Genomic DNA, 26,381 nt, shown 5'->3' on the forward strand with positions numbered 1-26,381 from the left:
AGACTAGAATAGTGTAATTCACTGTGACCAAATTGAATTTATAACATGACTTCAAAGATGATTTAACATTAGGAAAATGACTAGCATTGGTAATTATATAAACAGTAAAATCCACATGATTATTTATCTATATGAGGAAAAAGCCTTTGAAAAAATACAGTTCTTGATGCAGAGTGAAGTGAGCAGAACCAAGAGAACATTGTACATGGTAACAGCAACATTGTGCCATGATTAGCTATGATAGACTTTACTCTTATCAGCACTTCAAGGACCCAGGACGATTCCAAAAGACTCATGATGGAAAATGCTATCCACACCCAGAGAAAGAATTATGGAGTTTGAATGCAGATCAAAGGATACTATTTTCACTTTTTGCTTTTTGTTTTTTTCTTTCTCATGGTTTTTCCCTTTTGTTCTGATTCTTCTTTCACAGCATGACTAATGTGGAAATATGTTTAATGTCATTGTACGTGTATAACCTATGTCAGATTGCTGGCTGTCTTGGAGAGGGAAGAGGGGAGGGAGAAAAATTTGGAACTCAAAATCTTATAAAAATGAATGTTGAAAACTATCTTTATGTGTAATTGAAAAAATAAAATACTATTAAGTGGAAAAAAATAATAAAAAAAGAAAAGGAGAAGAAAAAAATTACCATTTCAGGGAGAGAAGAGGGGAAGGAAGAGAAAGAGAATTTGGATCTCAAAATTTTAAAAATGAATGCTAAAAATTGTTTTTACATGTAATTGGGAAAAAATAAAATGTTATTTAAAATGAAAAAAGAAAAAATATAGTTCTCATTTATATTAAAACCCTAAAAATCAAAAGCATGGAAAGATCCTTTTTTCAATATGACCAAAAGAATGTATCTGAAGCCTAAAGCTTCTTTGCTATAAAGAAACCCTGGAAGCCTTTCCAGTACAATAGCAAGGATAGTCAAGCAAGGATATTTCTTTTTCCCCTTTATTTATTTATTTATTTATTTATTTAGGTATTTATTTCTTTATTTATGTATTTTTAATTTAATTTAATTTAATTTATTTTTAGGCAATTAAGGTTAAGTGACTTGCCCAGGGTCACACAGCTAGTAAGTGTTAAGGGCTTGTTCTGAGGCTGGATTTGAACTCAGGTCCTCCTGACTTCAGGGCTGGTGCTCTATGCACTGTGCCACCTAGCTGCCCTCCCTCATTATTATTTTAGCTTTATCTAAATGTTTAAGCTATATTGATAAGACAAGAGAATGAAATTAAAGGTTTTAATATCAAATAAGGAAAACAAAATTGTCTTTATTTGTAGATGGCACCATAGTTTACCTAGAAAATTTCAGAGAATCAGCCAAGAAACTGATTGAGATGATTTAATAACTTCATACAAAAGAAATCCTTAAAAATCAGCTTTTCTATACAATATAAAAAAGAACCGGGAGAAAACAAGAAATTCTGTTCCAAATAGCTTTTAAAATGTATAAAAAATATGAGTTAGGCTTTTAAGTCATACATAGCACTTACATAAGATAACTACAAACTCTCTTCCTGAAATAAAAGAAGCCTTAATTAGAGATTCAATTCATGGTTAGATTATGCTAACATAGTAAAAATGATGTTACTACCTGAATTAATTTACAGCGCTAGTGCTATAACAGATTATCACAAACGATATTTTATAGGAGTAGACAAAATGATAAAATCATTTGGAGTAAATAATGAAAAAAATGAAGAGAGCATTGAATACCAGACTTCAAATTGTATTATAAAACAATAATCATTGATTTAAATCAGTAATTAAATAGGCAACATAGATCAGTGAAATAGACTAGATAAGCAATAACCAGAAGCAACTGTTGCTCAGTGTTTGATAAAGTGTTAAATCAAGAGTATAAATTATGGGGGAAGAACTTGTTTGACGAGAGCTTCTGGCATGCTGTTTGATAGAAATAAAGTTTAGACTAACATCTCACACAGTCACTGAAATAATGACCTAATGTATATGCAGCCTTGTGTAAAAGGCCACGTCATTAAAAAATGGAGGCCTTCAGAAGGAAGTACCTTTCATGACTAGTGTGCCAGAGAATTCTTAACCAAGCAAGCCTAGAAGAATAAAAGATATGAGAAATAATTTGGATTACATAAAATTAAAGTCTTTTCATAGCATAGAATTAGGAAACAAGCAAATGAAAAAAACGTGTCCAGTATCACTGAGAAAAATCTGTTATCCAAGATGCATGGAGTATTGATATACATGTATAAGACCATGAGCCATTCCCCTTTAGAAGAGGTCAAATAAAGAATTGCAAACTGTATATGACCTTGTCAATACTCGATTCAAATTGATAGTTATAAGAGAATTAAAACAACTCTGAGGTTTTACTTCACAAAATTGACAAAGATGACTGTCAAAGATGGCAAAAAACTGGAAACGCTGTGTTGGAGAGGCCATGGGGAAGACAGTGTTGGTGGAGCTATCTGTTCTCGTTTTGAGTTTTTGTTGGTACGTTTTGAGTTTCCTTCTCTCCCTCCCAGCCCAGCAATAGAGAAGGCCAACATGTGTGAAACCATACAATACACACTTCCATATATCGATTCTTTCTCTGGAGGTGGATGATACCTTCTCTCATCCTTTGTAGTTGTTTTGAATATTCATGTCACTCAGAATAGCTTAGTCATTCACAGTAACACTTCAGACAATGTTGTTTTTACTGCATACAATGTTCTCTTGGTTCTGCTCGTTTCATTCTGTATCATTTCAGGCAAGTTTTTCCATGTTTTCCTAAAATCAACCTGCTTGTCATTACAGCACAGCAGAATTCCATCACGATTATATACCACCTTATTCAGCCATTCCCTAATGGACTGGCATCCCCTTCAATTTCCAATTCTTTGACACCACAAAAAGAGCTGCTTTAATATTTTAGAACATGTACGATCTTTTCCTTTTTCCCTGATTGCCTTAGGAAACATCCAACAGTGGTATTGCTGGGTCAGAGGGTATACACAGTTTTAGAACTCTTTGGGCATAATTCCAAATTGCTCTCAAAAATGATTGGATCAGTTTGCAATTCCACTAACAGTATTTTCTTTTGGGGGGGCGGGGTGAAGTAATCGAGGTTAAGTGATCAGGGTCACGTAGCTAGTAAGTGTCAAGTGTCTGAGATCGGATTTGAACTCAGGTCCTCCTGACTCCAGGGCCCATGCTGTATCCACTGCGCCACCTAGCTGCCCCTGCCAACAGTGTATCAATATCCCAATTTTTCTATATCCCCTCCAACATGTGATTTTCTCATTCTATCATTTTAGCTAGTCTGATAGGTGTGAGATAGTACTTTGAAGTTGTTTTAATTTGCATTTCTGGAGCTATTTGTTTTCCAAAAGCTCTGTAAAACAATTTGGAATTATGGAAGAAAAGGGACTTCATTTTTAGATGTACTTTGACGCCGCTATACCACCACTGGCCATATGTCTCAAGAAGGCCAGCAGCAGAAATAAGTGGGTTCCACAATATTCCTCGCAGGACTTTTCTCAGAGACCTGGAAACAAAGTGGGAGGTATGTAAATGTCAGGTTAGGGCCTGGGCCTGTAATTCCGTTGACATAGCTCCTGCATAATGAGTTGCCCAGAGCCTTTGTGTGTCAGGAGGGGGCCTGAGAGCAAGATGTGGCTCCCGGCCAGCTCTGCCCACTCCACACTGCCTGCCTCTGTAAGAATGGGGTGGGAACTTTGAGCGGAGAGGAGATGCATGTGAGAAACGGGCAGAGATGTGACGAGATTTATATGAACCAATAGGACACAAGACAGACAAATGACCTCAGTAATGGAGCTAGAAAGAACTCTTGTGCTGTTTTGGAAAACGTGATGAAACCCGGCTCTCTTGGCAGAGAAGCGGGGCAGTAACAGTATCAGTCAGGAGAGGGTTCAGTTCTGGAGGTGGAATGCATATTAAGAAATTAATATGATGTGAAAGCAGTAGGAATCAATAAAATAATTTTTAAAATGTAGGGAAGAGTTATTTAATCCTGGAAACTATATTCAGGATAGTAGGAAAAACTTAGAAGCGGCCTGTCAAGTGGCTGCCACTCTGGGCTCCAAGTCAGGAAGACCTGGCTTCAATCCTGCCTCAGACACTTCCTGTCGCTGTGACCCTGGGCAAGTCATTTGACCTTTAGGCCCAGGCTTCTCTTCTTTAAAATGACTGGCTTGAACTCAGTGACGTCCCAACTCCCTTACAGCTCTAAATCTAGGAGCTGTTATCCTGTGTACGTTTGAATGAACATACTGTATACAATTTGGGATCTAAAATCTTTTCAAAACTTTCTTCTGGTTCCTCCCCTATCTCACCCTCCCTCACGTTCTTCTTCTTTGAAGCATTTTGAGACGGATACCCAAGATCTTGCTGGGATTGAGTGGGCTCCGAATGGATGTGTGTTGGCAGCTTGGGACAGTTGTTTGGAGGTATGAAGAAAATACTTGTTTTTAGGCGCTCTTACTGGTAGCTGTTTTACTTACTGCTTTTATGGAAATAAATGTCTGACATCCTACACTTGTTAATTACTGACATAGGTACTGAATGTGACTTTTGGACTTGGCTCGCATCTCTGCCCCTGACATTCATTAACTGTGACTGTGGATGAGTCACTGAGGTTGGGAGCCTCAGGTTCCTCATCTGTAAAATAAGGATTTTAATAACAGGAGGGCCTCGCTCTCAGAGCTGTGTGAGACCTGATGGAAGTCTTTGTAAAGTGCCATAGAAATCTCAGCTCTTAGTATTACAGCTTTATGACCTTATGTGGAGTAGTCTGAAATGGCTCGTCTGAAAGCTTCTCAAGTTCTGCAAGCTTAATTTAAGAATCAAATTGTCTCGTTTACAGTATAAAATTCTGCTGTATTCCTTGGATGGCCGGTTGTTGTCAACATACAGTGCATATGAGTGGTCACTAGGTATCAAGGCCATAGCCTGGAGCCCTAGCAGCCAGTTTTTGGCCATCGGAAGCTATGATGAAAAGGTAGGGAGTATGTGCACGTGAGACTTCTAGAACTGGTCATGTGCATTTGTTTAAAGCATGATAGCACCTCTGACTTTGTGTCTTTAAACAGGTGCGGATTCTTAACCATGTGACTTGGAAGATGATTACGGAGTTTGGACATCCTGCAACCATTAATAACCCCAAGATAGTAGGTTTGGGGTTTATGCTGCTAGTGAAAACTGCAGTGGTCTTTGATTTTATTGAATTCAGTCTCCACCAACTAGATAGAAATCCTGCCATTTTTTTTTTTTTAATATAAGTAGCTGTGATTGGAGAAACTTAGCACCTAGTGGATACCCCTTTAAAAAGTGATGAGCCTTGCTGCACTTAACTAGGCTGGGCCTCAAGTAATAGACACAGAGTCCTTTAAGTGTACAGACCCATTTCTCTCTCGGTAAAATCTACCAGAGCTTGTGCTTTACTGGCATCCCCTTTAAAAACATGGGATCCATTCCCTATTACACACAAGACTGTAGAAGGTCACACTATTACTGCTGCATGATGTATCAGTTATTTTTGAATAGCGTGTGTTGGTTTACCATATATTTTGGTAAAAAAAAAGGGGGGGGGAGCTGACTCACATAAGGGTATGTGAGTTGGTTTTATTTGTCAAATTGCAAGTTTCAGACTTCCGGTTGTAGGGGTTTCTCCCCTCAAGATCTTGACCCAAGACCACTTCTCCCTGGTGACGGCATACTGGAAAAGAGGAAGCTGCAGTTACTCTCTGACCACTAGTATGCCAGCAACAACACTGACCTCTGAATGATGTTCTGTGTAAATGGTTCATGTAAAATTTTAGGTTTTTTTCTTTTGGAGGTAATCAGGGTGAAGTGACTTGCCCAGGGTCACACAGCTAGTAAGTGTCTGAGGCCGAATTTGAACTTAGATCCTCCTGACTCCAGGCCCAGTGCTGTATCCGCTATGCCACCTACCTGCCCATAAAATTTTAGTTTTAATAGAACCCTGAATTTGTACAGCTTTGGGGTTTTGATTAATGAGCCCCTTCTCTGTCCTTGGCGACGGGTGAAGTTCATTTCCTCAAAAGATGATAATAGGGCAGAATAAATACACTTTATCAATTATCCTTAAAGCAGGTCTCTTGATTTAGGGATTAGGTTCTTGGCAACATCTGAGACAAACCCCTTGGATTAGCTTAGGGACAGGTTAGGAGAAGAAATGTCTAGACAGACTTAGCCTAGTGTTTGGCTCCCTAACCCTCTTCTCCTAATCCTCAGAACCTTTGGTTTCTTCTAAGACCTCTTGACATAGAATTGGTTTTTCTTTTATCCTTGACCTTTTTTTTTTTTTTGAGGCTATTTTAAGACTTGCCACCTATATAGTACCCAGTTTTTAAAGGATTAAAACCTAGGAAAGAACACATTATTGTAGTTACTATGATGATTTGCCCCATTCCTGACACTCTTGAACTATCCAAGTAGAAGAATCTAAAAGGCTTCTTCTATAAGAGGGAATTCTTGCATTATTTGAGATGTTTTGATATTATTAAGACTCACTTCTTCAGTTTTCTGTCATCAACAGTAGTCATTATCCCTAACAACTGCATGCCTCACACTTTACAAGACTTCACATAATTATCTCACAAGTCTCATTGCCTTTGTCATAAATTCTGGTGTTTGTTCTTTCAGGTTGTATATAAGGAAACAGAGAAGTCTCAAAATTTAGAAATGGAGAATCTTCCCTTCCCACCAACCAAAGCTGCAGCCAGTTCTCTTTTCAACACGGAGACTAAATGTAAGAAGCAAAGGGAGGAATGTTCTTTTTTTTTTTTTCCAATTAATTAACAAGCATTTATTTTTTCTCTTTATCTCTTCCTCCCACCCAATTGGAAAAATGACCCAAAAAAAAGCCTTGTAAGAAATATGCAGAGTTAAGCAAAACAAATTCCCATACTGGCTGTGTAAAAAATGCGTGTCTCTGTCTGCACCATGAGTCTGTCTCCTCTCTGCCAGGTTAGGGAGCCTGCTTTGTCATCGGGCCTCTGGAGTCACAGTTTGTCATTGCATTGATCAGAAATCTGCAGTATTTCATAGTTAATACTTTACAGTGTTGTTCTGTAAGTCATTCTCCTGGTTCTGCTCCTTTTACCCCGCATCACTTGTATAGGTCGTCTTCATATCTCTGACACTATTCCTTTCCTCATTTTTCATGGCACAGTGACATTGTCATAATCATATAACATAATTTATTAAGCTTTTCCCCAGATGAGAAGCACCTTCTTAGTTTCCAGTTCTTTGTTACCAGAAAAGAGTTGCTATAAATATTTTTGTACATATGGGTCCATTTCTTCCTTCTTTGATCTCTTTGGGATCTAGACTTAATAGCGAAACCTCTGTAAAAAGACATTTAGAGTTTAGAAAGTTTGGAGGCATCATTCCAAATTGCTTTCCAGAAGGGCTGGATCACTTCATAGCTCTACCAAAAGTGCATTTATGTGCCCCCTTTTTTTTTCTGGCATTCCCTCCATTTGTCATTTTTCTTTTTTGTCAGCTTTGCCAATCTGATGGTTATGAGGTAGAAACTCAGAGTTGTATTTTGAATTTCTCTAATAGTGATTTAGAATACTTTTTCATATGGCTAACGGTGGGTTGGATTTCTTCCTTTGAAAACTGCCTGTTCATATCCTTTGACTCTTAATCAATTGGGAAATGGCTCTTAGTCTTATAAATTTGAATCAGTTCTTTCTGTATCTTGAAAATGAAACCTTTATCAGATAAACCTGCTGCAAAGATTTTTTTCCAGTTAATTTTCCCCTTTCTAATCATAGCTGCATTCAACCTACACTTTTAAATGTTTTTTTTCAATTAATGAAAATCCACTTTTTCTCCCTCCAACACTTCTATCCCTCCATTGAAAAAGAAAAACAAAACCCTTGTAACCAGTATTCATAATAAAGTAAAATGAAGTCCAACATATCCAAAATGTTTTTGCCATGTCCAAACATTATATATATGTATATATACATTTACACATAACACATATATACACACATACATACGTATAAGCATATAGACACATACATCTCAGTCTGCACCCTGATTGCATCACCTTTGTGTCAGGGGGTGAGTAATGTGATTGATCATGGATCCTCTGGAATCGTGGTTGCTCCACTGCATTGATCAGTATTATTCACACCTCTTCTTTATGAAGAAAAGGGTGGTCAGAGATGAGTGTGCTCAGCACCATTGTTCTAGTTTTGATGCAGTTTGCTCCACCCCTTTCTCCTTCTCTAACCTAGAGTTTATTTTGGTTAAGACTAATACTTCTGTAATTTGTCTTTTCCTCTTACTTCCCCTTAGCCCCAATCTCCCCTTTCCCTTATGTTGTCTTATAGAATAAAATGTATCTTTCCACCCAACTGTGTGTATGTGGGGTGTATGTATGTGTACACTCCCCTCCTTTGACCAGTTCAGATGAAAGTGAGGTTCAAGTGTCAGCTCTTCCCCCTATCCCTTCTCCTTTGTATAGTCTTCTACTTGCATATTCAAATTATTTCATTCTACAAAGCTCTGGTTTTCAGCAGCAGTGCTTGGAAGTTCTCTTGTTCATTAATGGTCCATTTCCCAACCCTGTAGAATTATACTGTTTGCTGGGTAAATTCTTTTTGGTCATAAGCTTTTAGCTTTTGCTTTTTGAAATACCATTCCTAACTCTCTGCTCCTTTATGGTGGTGGCAACTAAATCTTCTGTGATCTTGACTGTGGCTCTTCAGTACTTTGGCTGCTTCCAGTATTTTTTTCTTTTGACCCAGAAGCTCTGGATTTTGGCTGGGAACTTGAGGTTTCTTTCAGGAGGTTAGCCAGTGTTTTCTTGGTGTTTTTACTTTGTCCTTTGGTTCTAAGAGATCTGGGAAGTTTTTTTTGATTTCATGCTTCCAGGAATTGTAGTTGAGTTTGTGCCCAAGCTATGCTTTCTTTGAGGCTTTGCTTATAGATGTTTTGGAGTTATTCTCTTCTGCCTTTGTGTCTTGAATTTCTATATCATTATAATAGCTCTTTATGGCAGGATTATTTTTTTGTTTGCTCATACTTCTAGCTAAAGAAAGACCTTCTGAATTGTCTAGTTCCATCATGTCAATGAACAAAAAATTTTCTCAGATCAGCCAAAAGCAGTCTGTCTTGCTCAGTGAAGAATCTGCATGACAGAAGATGTGAAACAGTGGGAGGTGAAGGAAGAAGTGTGGGTTCATGAAGATGTAGGGACCATGCTGTGTTTGTAGAGCAAGTCATTTCATTTCACTGACCTTTATCTTCTGTTTTGTGACATGATTGATCAAAGATCAGGTCTCTTTTTTTAGCTTGAAGATTCTATGACTTTGAGATGAAATAGGGGCTAATTGAGGAATCCGCTGTGGAAACTAAGACACATTAGGGTGGGGCAGAAAAACTAGAAACTAAAAAGAGAGGCTATTTGAGCTATAGATGACTATTCTACCATTTGATTTGTTTGCAATAAGATGTTTCCATTCAAGTGTGTAACTAGCTTTCCCTTATAGATTTATCAGGTTAACTGCTATAATTAGTGCAGCAAGCATTGTCTGCTAATTAGTAACTGCTGACTCGGTGAGCTGAGGTTCCCTAGAACCTGTTGTTTGAGGAGAAACAAACATGCACTTTTGTAAAGATGTTACCTGGGCTACACATGAAAATGTAGTGGTTCAAAGGAAATGTCCTAATCCAATCTAGATCCTTTTTCTTGTCTATCTTCAGTTGCTCTTCTGTACTGCTTTCTGATGGGGGCCAGAGATACATTTCTTTTTAAGAGATTATCAGAGTACTTAAAAACTCTTTTGACTCTTTTCCTCACTGTTGTGAAGGTTTTACACAAAAACCAACATTGTTTAGATGTTTGCATGACTCAGTTAAATTATTTCCACTTAATTTTTTTTTTTTGCTCTTTTAGATGAGGTGGCCTCATCTCCAGTTTCTTTACAGACATTGAAACCCCTCACCGATCGACCAAATCCTAAAATTGGCATAGGAGCCTTAGCATTTAGTCCAGACAACTGCTTCCTGGCAACGAGAAACGGTCAGTACCCTGTGAACCGTATTAGCTTTTGCCACATATGAACTTTGTCAGAACAAAACCAAGGACAGTGTTCTCTTCTGGGGTTTTTTACCCATCCATTACTCCTGCAGGGAAAGAACAGCCATTGCTGTCCGCCAAGGCAAAGGGTTAATTCTGTGACTCACCTGAGAATAGTGACTATCTTAAAAACAAATTCATATAGCAGGCTCTAACAAGACCTTAGGTGTTCACATCATTTTTAAACTACCCATTTGGGGGTAAAACATGATGGGGGAAAGGGAGGAATTGTTCCAGTAAACATGGTAACAGACATAGATCAATTTTAGTATTGCTTATTATCTTGAGGCAAAATATAGCCTTTGTGGCTGATTTTACAGCTAAGAAAAAATTATTTAGTGGCCACACAACAATTGACTCTTAAGCTTTCAGTTCTACAGGGACATTTAAAGAGTTGGACTAAGCAGAAATTATATTTAACTATGGAACAAACATGGTCTTATCATAAGGTGTACGTGTATGAAGTTTCCTCTTTCCACTAGATAACATTCCCAATGCCGTTTGGATCTGGGACATACAAAAGTTGAAATTATTTGTGGTGTTAGAACATCTGTCAGCTGTTCGTTCATTTCAATGGGATCCCCAGCAAGCCCGGCTAGCTGTGTGCACTGGGAGAAGCCAGGTGTACCTGTGGTCCCCAGCAGGCTGCGTGTCAGTGCAGGTACCAGCAGAAGGTGAGTGGGGATAAATTGTAAACAGTTCTTTTGTGTTGCAAACTGGTAATTCCTTCTGGTAACCAAGAGCTGGTATAAAGTTGACTTATTGCTGTGAATCTTTTGGAATATTTTTTTTACTTTCTCCAGGTGACTTTCAAATCCTTTCTCTGTGTTGGCACCAAAGTGGGGACTCCATGGCCCTCCTGAGCAAAGATCAGCTGTGTTTATGTTACTTGGAAAATGAAGGAGTTAAATAATTACAGCCAAAAATCTTAAGGATTTCCTCGATATCTAGTTTGAGTGAATAAATGCTGCTGTGTGAGAAATCCAATATACATTTGTTTTGTACTGAAAAAAATCACGACTGAGGGTTTGAGTGAATAAATGTTGCTGTGTCAGAAATCCAATACACGTTTGTTTTGACGAAGGTGGGAATCAAATCTTTGGGTGACTAAAGTAACACCCTGATTTTAAATATTTTTCTATGGTAAAGTATCTTTGTACATATGTCACATAGAAAAACTAAATTTTTTTTATTATAATAAAGACTCAAAAAGTTCACAAAGCAATGTGATGTACCTTTTTTTCCATTAAGATAGACTTAGGGCATATATTACATTGTTTCTGGGATACCACTATCAAGAAAACAAGCTGACAGTATTACACACTGGCTCCTAGAACCTCTTTCCCCTCGTCTTCTCTTTTTATAACCACTGACTATTCTCTTAGAGATGTCACTACTCTTTTGAGGTGCTGCCAATCTAAGCCTGTTTCAGAAAAGTCCAACAGAAAATATATCCTAGAATCAGCCCTTAGGCACCAGGGAAAGCCTGTCAACCAACATTTTATCTTGTTGAAGAAGTGAAGAAGTTACTGATTCATTGCTATAGGAGCTGTACCTAAAAAACCCTATTGCAAACTATTTGGTAACCTTGGTGTTATACCTCCAAAGGCCCGATGACTATATTCTAAAGTGCTGGCATCTTCCTTTACCAGAGCTGGTATGTTTTCCCTCTCTGCAAAGGAAAACATCAGGTGGTTAAAGGGTTGGGTTTAAGTACACAGACATTCTGTTAAATTATAACCCTTAAATTATTACTGGGCACTCATATATTTACCTTTTTTGGTCAAGTGGGGAATATGACTTTTTGTTTGTATCTATTTAAAGTACTTCAGTACTTTCCCAAAGTCAGAGAAGGTACAACATTGGTAAAGGTGGGTTCATCTTTACTACAAGATTAGAAACAGAAGCTAGAGACACAGGTGTTTTCTCAAACAGTCTTTCTATTTTGGACATGCATTGTATTGCATTCCAGACACACACATGCCAGTCATCTGACAAGCTAACAATTAAGTCTGAGGCTTAAAAACGAAGGGTTCGAACACACACACATACACACACCAACCAAGAAGCTGGTCAGACAGCATGGAAAGTTTATAAACAATTAGACTATATTTTGTGGCAGACAGGATCCTTATTCTTCTAAGAAGTCTAGCAACAATTCGATTTGTAAAAGGCTATCATCTTCAACTATATTATTCACACCAGGACATAAAAGCTTGGATAAAGTGAGTGCAATGTTCTGACCTACCTACACACGGATAACCATATTAGACATTAGTTGCTTAGTGCTAGTCTAACAGGAGGCCTTTAAAAAGTGCAGTACTCGAAGAGCAAAGCGAATCAATTCCCTTTTAAATACTCATATGGCAATAAAAAACTTAGCATATATGTTAATAAAATCATGTGCAAAGAATTATCAAGGTGACTGTCTAATAAAACCGGTTGTCTTAAAGTGATTTCCCCCCCATAAACCTCTTTGGGCCCGTATATGGTAGCATAAATATTAACACAATTTAGATTCATTCTAGAAAAAGTTTGACTTCAGACCAAAATTATATTTACAAAACAACTACTGTCATCCACAACAGTAGCTAACAAAGGCAAGACTCAGTCCAGCTAAGATAGACTGGTCTGTTGGCTACTTTTGCATTTGGCTTCTTAAAAGGAAAAAAAAAAAGAAGCTTTTTTTTCTTAAAAAAAAAAAAAAAAAAATTAAAATTGACACTAAGTGTAAACGTTTGTAGCTACAGGCACTAGACATCAGGTAGCTCTTCTTGTATATGATTAACGTTACATTACATTCTAAGTGAGGTCATTCTGATCTTTTTGTGATCATGCTAGAGTGGCTGCATTGGGAAATGTCAAAAGAAGCAAAATCCACACACTCAAGAAAAAGCACTAGAAGTAATTAGAAAATAAAATACCAGCTAATACAACTGACAACTGGATTCAATTTGCCCTTTGTGTATAGCTTGTATTGTTGCCGAGTATCTGATATCTGAAGTCTGTAATTCATTTTACTATTCATAACCTTAGAGGTAAGTAACTATTACATATCTTCTTAACTACAAGCACACCCTGGGTCCTCCATCTACCTTTCAGGTGATCTCCTTTAAAGTCACAACACCCAAAAGACAACTTCTATAGCACGTGGATTGTGAAACGTAGTTTAGAAGCCGATTTTGCCTCTTGACATAGAGTAGCCTAGCTTGGCCTCATTGTTGATAAAGGACATGAGCCCCACATAGGTCTCAATGAGAAGAGGACGCTCCAAGACCAGCACTCCACTGGCTCGACCTGGTAAAGGGAATTCCTTCTGGGCCTTCTTGACAGCTTGAATTAATAGAGCCTTGAAGCTTTCCAACTTTAAAGAAAAGAAGAAAGCAGGTTAGTGTCCAGGCAAAATCAAAGCAAACCCTACCTCCCAAGAGTTGGAAGGAAATAATTTGGAGATGAATCTGATGAGAGAAAGGCCTAATGGATGGATCCCAGTCAGTTCTGAGTCCTTCAAGAAGCATCCTTCCCCAAGCCCTTCCATCAGGGAGTGTGATCAACTGCAAATTCTAGTTATGCTCATGATCACCATGTCTTAACTTAAATTTAGCTGTGTAACTGCACGAGGATGGTTGGTGTTGCTGAGTGGTATGGGTTAATACTCACAGCACTTTCTAATATTAACCTAGAAGCAAATTATTTTCATTTCTAAAGGCCTCTTCCCATGAGGTTTGGCAAGAAGTGATGGTACACAGTAGGATTTTTTCTACCCTTACTTGGCAAAGAGATGCAATCTTCTCATCAGCATCTGCCATCGGATGCTCTATAAAAGTGGCATAAGGCAGATTTGTGGACCAGGGATTCCATCTGTTTATGAAGGAGGGGCGGCTTTGCTTATCCCACTGAATTCGAATCCCAAAACCTTCTCGCCTGAAATTGGAAGAGATCAGTCACACAGCAGGATTCAAAGCATCCTGGTTAATCACAAACATATGATAGAAAAAAAAGTCCCATATTTTAAGCGAATTCCCCCTCCCTCCTTGTTTTTTTATAATCTAGAATTCATTCTTGTTCCTAATAATAATAATAATGATTAGTGGCCTTTATCGACAGCTGCTTTAAACACTTTTAATTCTGCTCAATTTAATTAAAATGCCTTAGGTTAAGCTTAAATTCCTGACACTTCTTAGGCTCATTTACTTGAGTCAGTGCAGTACAGTATTGACAAGTTCTGATGGACATTTTCATAACTTCAACTTCCTTTTCTGGTTGTCCTATTGGTACTTAGTTACAAATATTTGCTGGTCTTAGCTTTTCAAGAGTTTTCTGGCCAAATCTTTACTTAACCCTATGAAACATATTAATATTTAAATAGCCACAACTTCCGTGTGTTTTATAATGTAAAAAATACCCCTAAGGCAATAGCATTAGACCAAGGAAGTTGAATGCCACTAAACATTTTATTACAAGAATCTATTCTTTGTAAAGGATATTAAAGCAAAAAGCATCTGTCTCTTTTTCAAACTTAACTGCCCCAAGAACTAGGATGATCAATGCTGCCCTTTTCTAAAGCCAGAGAAAAGATACATTGCAGGAGTTAAATATCGGAGTGGCTGACAACGTGCAACCTTTTAATACGTTCAAATCAATTTACCAGAGCCCTAAACTACAATTTATTTCATAGTCCTTTTTAATGTACTTGGTGGTCTAAAACTGACTTGTTTTTATTCCAAATAATCTTTCAAGTGACTATTGGTGAGGCAGACCCCTCTAAAGCCAAAAGTCCCTTTAATTTCAGGCCAACAGTTTCTTTTAACAGAGGAAGTTTCTCTAAAGCTACTGTGTCTCATCCTTACATGTAAATATTTATCTGGCTTACCATCTGAGGTCAGATTACCTAATTAGTTTTCTTCCCCAAACAATACCAAACGTTCTTAGGCAGTCAGAAAGCAAACAATAAGGAAGAACACCATTAAGAAAGAGCCATTTGCATTCTGGGTAATTAAATTTGCCTCTTTGAATAGGATTCAAAAATTCTAAGTACAAATGCTATGACATAAATTTAAATATCTGTAGTTATGAAAACCTTTCTTTAGAAAGATACGGATAAAAAATTCAAGCCACTTTTGACCAAGTGATAATTCTACTTCCTGAATTCCTTCTAAGTCCAACTCCTTTACTGCAGTTACATTGAGATACATCATCTGCTGGTGCTGTAAAACAGAGGTTGGGCTAATTTATCTCTAAGGCAGAGGCTCCAACTTCTTCGATCAAAAGCTAACCTCTTTTTGTGTCCTGGACCCCTCGGGCAGGGTGGTGAAGCCTATGGACTCCCTCCCAAAAATTACAGTCTTACATGCATAAAACAAAATACACAGGATTACAATTATACTGAAATATAGTTATCTAAATATTAAGGAAAACAAACAAAAAAACCCCCAAGTATGTAAAGCCTGGAATAAGAACCTCTGCTCTAAAGTGCCCTCCTGCTTTAAATTCTAATTCTGTGCTACTGAAGCCATGAATTGAACTTACTTGTTCAGTGACTTAGGAGGAAACTCAAACTCTCCATAAGAAATGGTATCAATTGCATTTAATGATATTTTAACCACCTGCTGGCACTGTAGATTAATGAAGTCATATTTACAGATCAGCAGGGATTGGTCTGTGATGAGAACCAGCCGCTCCTTTTCATTGTTCCAATGGTCAACCCTGGTAAGGCAGAGAAAATGAATCATCTTTTGTAACTCCTCCCCTCAATAAATGAAGAAATGGTGTTAGGTTAGCTGTTCAACAAGGCCGTAGAATCGCCTTCAGTGGGCAGTGGGGGTAGAAGGGTGTGTGGGTGGGTGGGTGTGTGTGTTAGTAAGAGCAAAGTAACAATGGTTCATCCCTCACAGGGACTACTGGGTAACAGCTCCAGGGGACATTCAGGATAGCGTCTTCAACACAAGCTGCTATCTTCTCTGAGGAAATGCTATGTACACCAGCCTCTCCATACCTTTACAGTTTCTAAGCTAGCAGAGACAGACACTCCTCATAACATGATAAAAAGTGGTGCTTTAGATGGGAAAGAACCCCAGAATCGTCCTCTGGTGTTGACCCGTTTTCACCACTGGCACCCGACACTTGTCTTCTGTGGAGATGGTTTCACCAGAAGCATTTGAAAGCACCAAGTTAGGAAGATTCGATCAATCACCTAACCCCAAGATGGCACACTTACTCTGTCAGCAGCCACACTCCCTGCACCTCTCCATCCTCCGTGGGCAGGACCACTAAACGGATTTCTTCTACAGCTTGTTCGATGGTCCCAGGCTTGAACAAAACAAAGGAAAGCAGACATTACACCTTCCTCAGACGTGACGAAATTTTCTTGAACATCCAGAGAATATGTGAGTGTGTGCGTGTGTGTGTTTGTGCATTTCAGTGATGCTTCATAAACTGTTCAGAATAACGATTCCCAAAATCAACAGTCAGGAGGCTTGGTGTACTATCATCTCTATCCCCATCCTTCTCACAAGGTAATATAATACCTTAAGCCCTGTCACAATCCACACCTTCCCCCTCGCCTCCCCAGCCCAAACTACAATCCAAGTCCAGTGAAAAACATGACGGTATCACAGAGGGGCAAAAAAATATGCATGTCATTCAAGAATTAGGGCCCTATACTGAAAAACCTGTGATCTCTGCCCACTCCTTCACCTTTAGGTGAAAATAACCAGATCGCCGCCTGGGAAGCCACAGACCTGTTTGTCTACTACTGTGACTTCAGATACTCAAACCCAAAATGGGATTTTTTTTTTTGCCATAGACTCGCACGTGATTTATTTCAGACATACAATTTAGGAAGCCAATTCAAGGAACTCTCGCTACTACTGCAGATGGGTGCTTTCTTTACACCTTATTTGTCTGGGAGCCAACATTGGTAGAGTAATAGATTTGCACCAGAGAATTCATAAGGGTCTTAACACCCTGCCAGGCTGCCCTCCAGATATGTGCCATCCTGGAAGGAAGGAACATCAAGACTGTATCACTGGTACAGTGAAAAGAGGGCTGGCCATGGGAAGCGGGTGACCTACATTCACATTTTGGCAACTATCGTTACTCAAGGCCAAGTCTCTGCATTCTTGGGCCCCAGCTTCCTCCTCAGTAAAACAGTCAGAATCCTTGTACTACCTGCTTCACAGGGTGGGAATATGGAAGGCTCTTTTAAAACTTTAAAGCATATGGGCCACTACCTGCAAAATGGAACCAAAGTGACCTCATCATCCACCCCCTCCTCATTTTACAGATGAGGAAATGGAGGCCCAGAGAGAAGGCACTTAGCCTGACATCAAACACAGATAGTAAGCGGCCAAGCCAGGACTTAAGTCCAAGCATTTATTTGTAATGGCACGGTGCCGGGTAGGCTGGCACTCCAGGTGTATCCACTGGGAATGATTACAACTCCGGGCAAAGAGAAGCAAATAGGAAGGGAATTTAGGGGAAAGATTGCACAAACAACTGGAGAGGGGACACTTCTAATAGCTAAAGCATTTATTTACATAGCTCTTTAAGGTTTGCAAAATTATTTCCATACATTACTTCATTCGATCGCTGATAAGTCAATCAGTAAGCATTTCTTAAATGTTTATGTCACAGACTCTAGGAATATGAAGGCCAAAAAAAAAAAAAAACCCACCAAAAAGCAAGTCCCTGAAGGAGCTCATACTCTAAAAAAGGGAGACAACTTGTCCCCAGCGCTTAGAAAAGTACCTGGAACACAGTGGGTGCTTAATAAATGCTTGTTGTCTGGACTGGAGATGCAAACCAGATTCCCACTGAATAGGTGGGAAACTCAGAAGCAAAGGCAGTGGGAGGGAGGGACTGCGGCCTCTTGTAGAGGGCAGAAACAGGGATAGAGTACTGGACCGGGAGTCAGGAGACATGAATTCAAATCCAGCTGCCTAGGCAAGTCACCTAACTTGTCTTTGCCTCAGTTTCCTCATCTCTAAAAATAAAATATGCAAAAAATAGGGATAATAATAGCACCTACCTTCCGGAGTGGTGAGGGTCAAATGAGGTAATATTTTTAAATGGCTTGGCAAACCTACATTAATGCTACCTTATTATTATCCTGGGGTCACGGACCCCTTGGGCAGTCTGGAGAGCAGCCTCTTGGACCCTTGCCCAAAGCCTGTTACACGCACGAAACTGAAGACGGGGGCCAGCGGATGCAAAGGAAACTGACCAGGGGGAAACACTAACGTATGAGAAGCCGAAAGAAGCCTGACCCCAGGTCGAAGGGTCAAGTTCACGACCCCAGCCGCGGCGCCCCGTTCTCCAGCTGCCCCCGCCCCATCCCGCGGCCAGCTCACCCACCCGGAACACGAAGTACTCCTTGACGCGGGCGCGGCGCGTGGGGTCGTGCACACTGAACGGCCACAGCGTTTGGCGCATCGGGGTCCTGCCCCCGGCCCCGCCGCCCGGCCCGAGCCCCGCGCCCGGCGCGGTCACGCCCACGCCGCCGTGGGTCGGAATCAGCGTCGTGGGGCTCGTGCCCGCCGAGTCCACCGAATCCCGCAGCTGCAGCATGGCCGCCTTCACCGCCCTCGCCGCCCTCGCCGCCGCCGCCGCCGCCGCCGCCGCCGCCGGGAACGCCCGAGCGTCAAGGACCGCCGGCCCGCTCCCGGGGCAGGCCGAGATGAGCCCCGTCCCGCCCCATCGTTGCCTGTGATTGGCTCCTCCCCGCCCCTCCGCCCCCACTATTGGCTTCTCCAGCTGCTCCTCGAGATAAAACTCCGCCCTCCTGCCGGGCCCCCAACCTGGCTTCGCCTCACTGGCCCCCATGATTGGTTCATCTGGGCCCGTCCCCTCTATTGGCTCAGGCTCCTCGCTTCGTCGTGATTGGGTCTACTGGCCTCTTCGTTCATCATGATTGGCTCAGGTCCGCCGTCCTCACGGCGGCCATTCTCCTCGGCGCCCGCCCCGCGCTGTGATTGGCTCAGCCCGCCGTGGTCACAATCGCTTCCAATCCCTTTGCGGCGGAAATGACGGCGTTAGTCTCAAAGTACTTCCTGTTTACCGTCCTGGAGTCCTCGAGGGTGAGAAGGGAGCTTGCGGAGCTTAAGCGGGGGCATAGGCGGGGTTGTGCTCCATCAGGCAGGGAAAAGAAAAAGAAAACAGCAGGAGCGACGGTCCTCCTCCCTCCTCCGCCCAAACACCCGTCGTGGTTCACCGCGGCCTTAGGATAGATAAGAGGCCTGACTCCTAACCCGGCCTTCCAAGGCCTCCGCCACCTGTCCCCCGCCTCTGATCCCAACCACCGCAGGTCAGAGTTGCGATTTGGCGGCCAGAAGACCCTTCCCCTCATTTGCCCCTCTGACTCAAAGATATATCGGTCAGCCAGCACTTACTAAGCACCTACTGTGTGTCAGGTGCCTAGAGCTTACATTCTGATTTTTAAAGTAGTATTTATATAGCGATTTAAGGTTTTCAACGCGCTTTCCAAATATTTTCTCATTTCATCTTCACAGCAGCCTTGGCAGGGTAGGGGCTGTTATTATCACCTCTATTTTACAGATAAGTAAACTGAGGCAAGCGGAAGTAAAGTGACTGCCGAAAGTCACACAGCTTGTGTCAAAGGTCAGATTTAATAATAATAGCATTTAAATAGCTTTTTAACGTTTTTCAAATAGATTTACAGATCTTAGGAGTAGGTATTATCATCCCCATTTTACAGATGGGGAAAGCGAGGTACAGAGCAGGTCAGTGACTTACCCAAGGTGACGCAGTTAATAAGTGTCAGAGGCAGGATTCGAAATCAAGTCCTGCTCCCTGGCTCAAGGCTTTATCCACTTTGCCACCTGGCTGCCTCTGGGAAGCATTCAAATGGAGACAAGTACATTATCTGTCTATCTGTCTATATATACACACATACGGTAGTGCTGCATACATACGCACATGTACATATATGTGTTTGTGCATGTAACATGTATATATGCACAGATACATATATGCACATGGGTGTATATACACACCTATATACATACACACGCACCATATTTGCTATCGTATTTACCACTTTGGCATTTAAATGTCTCAGAATCTTAGAGCTGGAGGATCTTCCCCAAGAGAGATCATAGGACTGGGACCTGGAAAAGATGGATTCAATGATTCTCTCACCACAGTTAACTCTGAAATCAATGATATCCAGCCCTGATTTTTCTTCTGAATTCTAGTCCCGCATTACCAACTCTGTCCTGTGTATCCCTACCTGGATATCCCATAAGCACCTCAAACTCATCGTTTTCAAAACAGAACTTGGTAAATTTTTGTTCCAAAACACATTCTTCCAAATTTTCTCATTTATTTTGATAGTTCCACCATTCTTTGAGCCAATCAGGCAGTCAACAAGCATTTATTAAGCACCTACTATGTGCCAGGCACTGTGCTAAGCACTGGGAATACAAAGAAAAGTGGAAAATAGTCCTTGCCTTAAAGGAGCTCATGATCATTAAAAGGGAGACAAAATGTAAAAAGTTTTACTTTCTAGATGTGTACAGATTAAATGGAAGGTAATCTCAGAATGCACTGGGTTCCCAATCCTGCTGCAGTCCTTGTATCTTCACTATCCCTCAACCTCCATGTCAATAAGTCTCGTCCACTCTACCTCTCATCGTTGCCAAAATTATGTATGTATTATATATATATTTTTATATTATATTTACTATATTTATATATTTAAACTTATATTTATTGAGAAATTTATTATATTTATATTTATTTTATATTTTGGTGAGGCAATCAGGGTTAAATGACTTGCCCAGGGTAAGTGTCAACTGTTTGAGGTTGGATTTGAACTTGAGTCCTCCTGACTCCAAGGCGGAGCTCTATCCACTGTACCACTGAGCTGCCCCTAAAATGGTATTCTTAAAATCCAGATGTGACCATGGAATAGTGCCCCCACTTGACCCCCACGCTGACATTGAATGTCAGACTCTTGTCTCTGTTAGGAGGTACAACATCCTCAGCTTCTCATTTATCTTTTTTTAAATTTTTTTGTTTTCAACGTTTACTTCCACAAGATTTTGAGTTCCAAATTTTCACCCCATCTTGCCCCTCCCCCCACCCCAAGATGGCATGCATTCTGAATACCCCTTCGCCTAGTCTGCCTTCCCTTCTATCTCTCCCGCCCTTCTCTTATCCCCTTCTCCTTCAATTTTCCTGTAGGGCAGGATGGATTTCTGTACCCCATTTCCTGTGTTTCTTATTTCCAAGTTGCATGTGAAACTTTGGGTTCCAAATTTTCTCCCTTCCTCCCTCCCCACCCACCCTCATTGATAAGGCAGGCAACTCAATATAGGTTATATATGTGCAGTTATGCAAAACACTTCCATGTAGACATGCTGTGAAAACCTGACTCTATTTCCCTTAATCCTATCCCACCCCCCATTTATTCTATTTTTTCTTTTGACACCGACCCTCCTCAGAAGTACTTCCTTCTGATTATCCCCTTTCCTAATCTGCCCTCCTCTCTATCATCCCTCTACTCCCTTGTCTGTCCCCCCCATATTCCTGTAGGGTAAGACAGATTTCCATACCCAATTGAGTGTGTATGTTATTCCCTCCTTAAGTCAAATTCTATGAGAATAAGATTCACTCATTCCCTCTCACCTTCCCCATTTCCCCTCCACTGTAAGAGCCTTTTCTTTTCTGTTTATTTTTTTGTGAGATAATTTAACCCCGTTCTACCTCTCCCTTTCTCCTTTTCCTAGTATAATCCTCTTTCCCCCCTTAATCTTATTCTCCAGATATGACCCCTTCATTTTCAACTCACCCTGTGCCCTCTATCTATCTATCTATATCTATATATACATACATATAATTTTTTCCCTCCAACTACCCTAATACTGACAAAGGTCTCAGTTACAAATATCTTTCCATGCAGGAGTGTAAACAGTTCAACCATAATAAGTCTCTTAATGATTTTCTCTTTCCTGTTTACCTCTTCATGTTTCAGCTTCTCATTTAGAGCCCTCCGAAGTCTAGCTCCCAACCAGACTCATTTCCTATTCCTTCCCTCTGTGTCCTCTCTATTGCAGACAAACAGGCTTACAATGCCTCCTCTCCGTGCATGGCACGTTCTATCTCTTGCCTCCCTTCCTTTGCCCAGGTGGTTCCCCCATGTCTGGAAGGTTCTCTCTCCTCTCCTCAGCTTCACTTCATGGAGTCCCGGACTTCCTTCAAAGCCCAGCTGAAGGGCCACCTCCTACCTGAAGCCTTCCTTAACCTCCTCCCAGTTATTCATGTTCTTTCCATGTTTACATAGTACACATGCTTTATGTACTTAGTTACAAAGTACATATACTTCGTCTGTCCGAGGGCAGGGACTTTCCTTTTTGTCTTCAGCCTATCATACAGAGCCTGGCACTTAATAAAGTTGTTGAATTGAATTGAGGTCAGTGCTCAGGGCTTGGTTTTTATTTACAAGGACGGAGACCTCCGTAAAAGAGGAACAGTTTTGGTCTTACTCTTACCAGATGAGCTTTTAGAATTCAGTCAGCATCTTCTGAAGGGCCTGGTCGTGGAAATCCTAGGATATTAGAGGGAGATCATTGACTCCAAGGCTACTTTTCTAAAGGAGGAAACTGAGGCCCAGAGAGGGGAGTGGATTTGCCCGAGGTTGCACAGCTCCAGGAGTCAGGCCCTGGCCCTCAAACTCAGGACCGCACACTCCTCAGAGCCAGCTTGCCCTTCGCCCAAGTGCAGGAATCCCATCCTCACGTCCCTGGCGTGCGGTCATTCATTCAGCCTATGCTCGAACCCCTGCAAGCATGAGAAGGGGCTCACAAAGTGTCCCATTGCAAGGTTGGGCGGCATTTGACAGACTGGATGGTTAGCAAGGCTCCTCTTCATGTCACATAGTTCTTTGCAAACTCTACAACGCTCTGAAACTACTCATTACTGTTTCAGCCAGCATTACAAAGCACCAAAGGATTGGAAACGGGGTCGTTCTGTTTCCCTGTTGTGCGCCCCTCCGTTTCCCCCAGGCCAGGCGAAGTTCTGCTCCTTGTAGGAAACCCTTCTGGCATCTCTCCTTTGCAATTACCTCACTCTGAAGGTATAGTTAACATGTGAGCATGACGGTGCATCCCCATCACTACCCTCCTTAGATTGTAAGCTCACTGAGGGCGGGGACTGTGCTTCTTTGCATCTTCTCTAATACAATGCTGTGCTCACAGTGGGTGAAGAATAACAATAGCTAGCGTTTATATAGTGCCTACTATGTGCCAGGCACTGGGCTAAGTACTTGTGGAATATCTTCTTTGTGCGTGACTACAACTCTTGGAGGTAGGTGCTTTTATTACCTCTCTTCTACAGTTTAGAAAACCTAGGTAGACAAAGGTTAAGCTTCTGCTGTCTTTGGCTAAATTTGAATTGGGTCTTCCTAGCTCCAGGCCCAGCTTTACCCACTGTGCCACCAGCTGCCATAATAAATATTGTTAAATCAGGAATAAATGCTGTTTGTGATCTTTTTACTGCGTTTCTTCAGGCTTCTTGGAATACACATGTATTTTCTCTTTTTGTGTGCGGGGGCCTGGATTTGTGATTAAATTGGTAGAAGAAACTCAATTCTAATAACACAAACTGGCACATACTGTGAAATTCATAGTTTTAGAGAGGGGAAGTGATTTAAGGAGCTGCCTACCCTACCTACCTTAATATGGGGGCGGACTTGGAAATTTGTAGCAGCTCTGTCTCCAGCCCATCCTAAGGGCTCCATCAGCAATACAGAATATCCTTGAATACATCTTATTTGGACACAGATCTAATGTGTGGGGCTTTCTCCTCTTTCTCACCACTACTTCCCAGGGCAGATGCCGATCTGCCACATTTGAAGGAGTCTTTGTGGCCAAATGTACGAGTCGAAATGTGTGGGGGAAACTGATCAAGTCTCCTTCAAATCCACCTCATTCAGATCACTGTCATGAGTGGGAAAATATTGGAATATTCTAAGTGGATATGTTTGACTTATTAAGAAAGGGCATTTACTGCACCTGGGTGGGTATGAAGACAGGCTGTTACTGTCGCCTCTAGACAAAGACTAACATTGCTGATGTCATATGAATCCCCATCTGACCTGCCTGCCAGGCCTGTGGCAGTCTCACCTCATCTGGCAGTAGCAGCAAAGTCTGGGAGTCTCATAAGAGCAGAGATTTTTAGAGACTTTTTCCCCCTTCCCTTTCTCTTCTGAGGGGTTGGGAATATGACAAGTGATAGTGTTTCTCATAGGAAAAATGAGGTGAGAAGTGAGTCCAGGCCTCAAGTTTGTCCTTTTTTTTTTTTTTTAAACAAAACATATTAAAACAAAATAAGAGACCTTCCTAGCGGGAAACAGTAGCTTTCTTTCTTTTTTTTTTTATATGTAGCAATTGACTTTTCTCATATTTGGTGAGCCATTGAGATTCAACAAACATCTTTTAAAGGTCCTAGTCATAGAAAGTAAGTATAATTGGATGTAGAGATTAAGGGGTGCAGTGAGGAGAGGACCCAAAGGAGGTGGTATTGTTTTTCCAATCTTCTTTCATTTTATCCCCACCTGTGCACTCTTTGATGTCCCGGTACCCACCTCCTTTCCTCACTGATCCTCAGACCCGACGGTCCATCCTCTGTCTCCATACCCTTGTACTGGCTGCCCACCACATTCCCTGGTTTTCCTCAAGACTCAAGAGACCTTTCTTTCCCAATCCCCTTAGCTTCTGGTACCTCCCCCTTTAATGTAACTTTCCATCTACTTTATGTGTCTCATATACACACTTATTTACGCCAAATCCCACCATTTTCAGGAGACCTTTCCTGGGTTTCCCAGGTCTTCTTCCCAAGTCTCCCACCACTGATGTTAATTTCCACATATAGTGTGAATACCTTTCATGCACATAGTATTTCTGTAACAGGAATACCAGACCCCACTGTGTTAATCCTTCATTGAGTCCCCATCAGCCAGTCTTCTCATTATATTTTTCATGTTGTTGGCCATTAGAATGTAAGATCCTGGAGACCAGAGAATTTTTTTCTATCAACATTCTTAAATGCCAGACTAGGAGTCAGTATTTTACTCAATATGTGATAATGAACTCCAGAAAATTTTTGATCAGGAAAGAGACGTGGCCAGATCTAGGTCTTAGGAAGATCATCTTGGCAGCCGTGGCGGCTAGATTAGAAAGAGAAGAACTAACTGGAAGAGAAACCAGCTGGGAAAAGGAAAATTTTTAAATGGTGTAAGCAGTAAAAAGAATTGTAAAGAAAGACAAAAATATTTTTTAAAAAAGCAGAGTATGAACAACAACCAAAAGGAAGCTATTTTACTAGTCAAGGTGCGTGATTAGAGGAAAGGGTTTAGGTCCAGTAAGAAGTTGAATGAACAGTACTGATTGCATGTTAGGGGTGATAATGATAGCAAACATTTATGTAGTACTTACTATGTGTTTGGCACCGTGTTAACAAGCCTTTTATACATATGGTCTCATTTGCTCCTCACAACAATCCTGGGAGGTAGGTGCTATTATTCCGATTTTACAGATGAAGAAATTAAGGCAAACAGCTGAAGTGACTTTCCCAGGGTCTCTAAGTATCTGAGGCTGGCTTTGAACTCAGGTCTTCCTGGCTCCAGAACTTGTGCTCTAGCTGCCTCAGGTGGGTGATAGAGGGAGAGAAAAGAGTCAGGTGGCTCTGAAGATCATAGTGTTATGGGGGTTTGGTACATGAGGCATAGAGTGCCTCAGAGGGGTCTCCATGTGGAGGATGCTAGGAAGCTGCCTCGCACAACCAGACGATCGTGAGGGTATGTATGGGAAGTGCCTTGGAGGAATGAGGAGTGTGTGTAGACAGTTTATAACTGATGCTGGTTGGGAGGAGCCTTTTTTTATTGGTTGCATGTCAGGAAGTCTTGGAATTTTCAAAAAGGCCAGAGTCTGCTTCAACTGGCTCTTGCCCTCATTGTCTGCTGCTGCACCCTGTGGGGTGGTAGCTTATTATTGTTTTGATGATAAAATGAGATATTTGTGCTTTGCAAAGTACTCTTCAAACTTAAAGAGCTATATAAATCTAGCTATGGTTATTAATTATTGTTACTCCTTGGAGTCTCTGGGCCTCAGTTTCCCCATATATTAAAAAGGCCAGTCTGGTCTAAATAACTCCCCAGGTTGCTCCCAATTTCAAACCAATGGCCCTACTTTCTAACTCTCATTTCTGCAAACAAAAAGGTGTGCCCGTGATTTTATTATGTTGT

The 26,381-nt window shown here is 41.0% G+C and overlaps 2 protein-coding genes across 4 annotated transcripts in view; one reads left to right on the forward strand and one right to left on the reverse strand.

Moving 5' to 3' along the window:
- LOC114029468 (WD repeat-containing protein WRAP73) overlaps nucleotides 1-11,334 on the forward strand; it is a 38,114-nt gene extending 26,780 nt beyond the window's left edge. For all 3 annotated transcript variants that reach the window (XM_027843915.1, XM_027843914.1, XM_027843916.1), the window contains 7 exons: nucleotides 4,356-4,442; nucleotides 4,859-4,993; nucleotides 5,085-5,162; nucleotides 6,661-6,766; nucleotides 9,935-10,060; nucleotides 10,600-10,791; nucleotides 10,921-11,334. In XM_027843915.1, coding sequence (XP_027699716.1) covers nucleotides 4,356-4,442; nucleotides 4,859-4,993; nucleotides 5,085-5,162; nucleotides 6,661-6,766; nucleotides 9,935-10,060; nucleotides 10,600-10,791; nucleotides 10,921-11,030 — 834 coding nt within the window. In that variant the 3' untranslated portion in view covers nucleotides 11,031-11,334. The remainder of the gene's footprint in view (nucleotides 1-4,355; nucleotides 4,443-4,858; nucleotides 4,994-5,084; nucleotides 5,163-6,660; nucleotides 6,767-9,934; nucleotides 10,061-10,599; nucleotides 10,792-10,920) is intronic.
- Nucleotides 11,335-11,983: 649 nt separating this feature from the next.
- On the reverse strand, nucleotides 11,984-18,687 carry LOC114029469 (tumor protein p63-regulated gene 1-like protein). Its single transcript, XM_027843917.1, has 5 exons — nucleotides 18,473-18,687; nucleotides 16,335-16,426; nucleotides 15,647-15,823; nucleotides 13,888-14,041; nucleotides 11,984-13,481 (listed from the first exon to the last, which is right to left on the reverse strand). The coding sequence occupies exons 1-5, from the start codon at nucleotides 18,683-18,685 to the stop codon at nucleotides 13,287-13,289; spliced, it is 831 nt and encodes a 276-aa protein (XP_027699718.1). The 5' UTR covers nucleotides 18,686-18,687; the 3' UTR covers nucleotides 11,984-13,286.
- Between the last annotated feature and the right edge of the window lie 7,694 nt (nucleotides 18,688-26,381).

This window comes from Vombatus ursinus, unplaced genomic scaffold (assembly GCF_900497805.2).
Source record: "Vombatus ursinus unplaced genomic scaffold, bare-nosed wombat genome assembly UNPS02014932.1, whole genome shotgun sequence".
Lineage (NCBI taxonomy): Eukaryota > Metazoa > Chordata > Mammalia > Diprotodontia > Vombatidae > Vombatus > Vombatus ursinus.

What these genes read in the sequence shown, in the direction of transcription:
- LOC114029469 (XM_027843917.1), bottom strand. Translation starts at nt 18,685, where the DNA reads ATGCTGCAGCTGCGGGATTCGGTGGACTCGGCGGGCACGAGCCCCACG. An exon ending in AGGAGTACTTCGTGTTCCGG is followed by an intron (nt 16,427 to 18,472) that starts GTGGGTGAGCTG and finishes GTTTTGTTCAAG; the next exon opens with CCTGGGACCATCGAACAAGC. An exon ending in GGAGTGTGGCTGCTGACAGA is followed by an intron (nt 15,824 to 16,334) that starts GTAAGTGTGCCA and finishes CTGCCTTACCAG; the next exon opens with GGTTGACCATTGGAACAATG.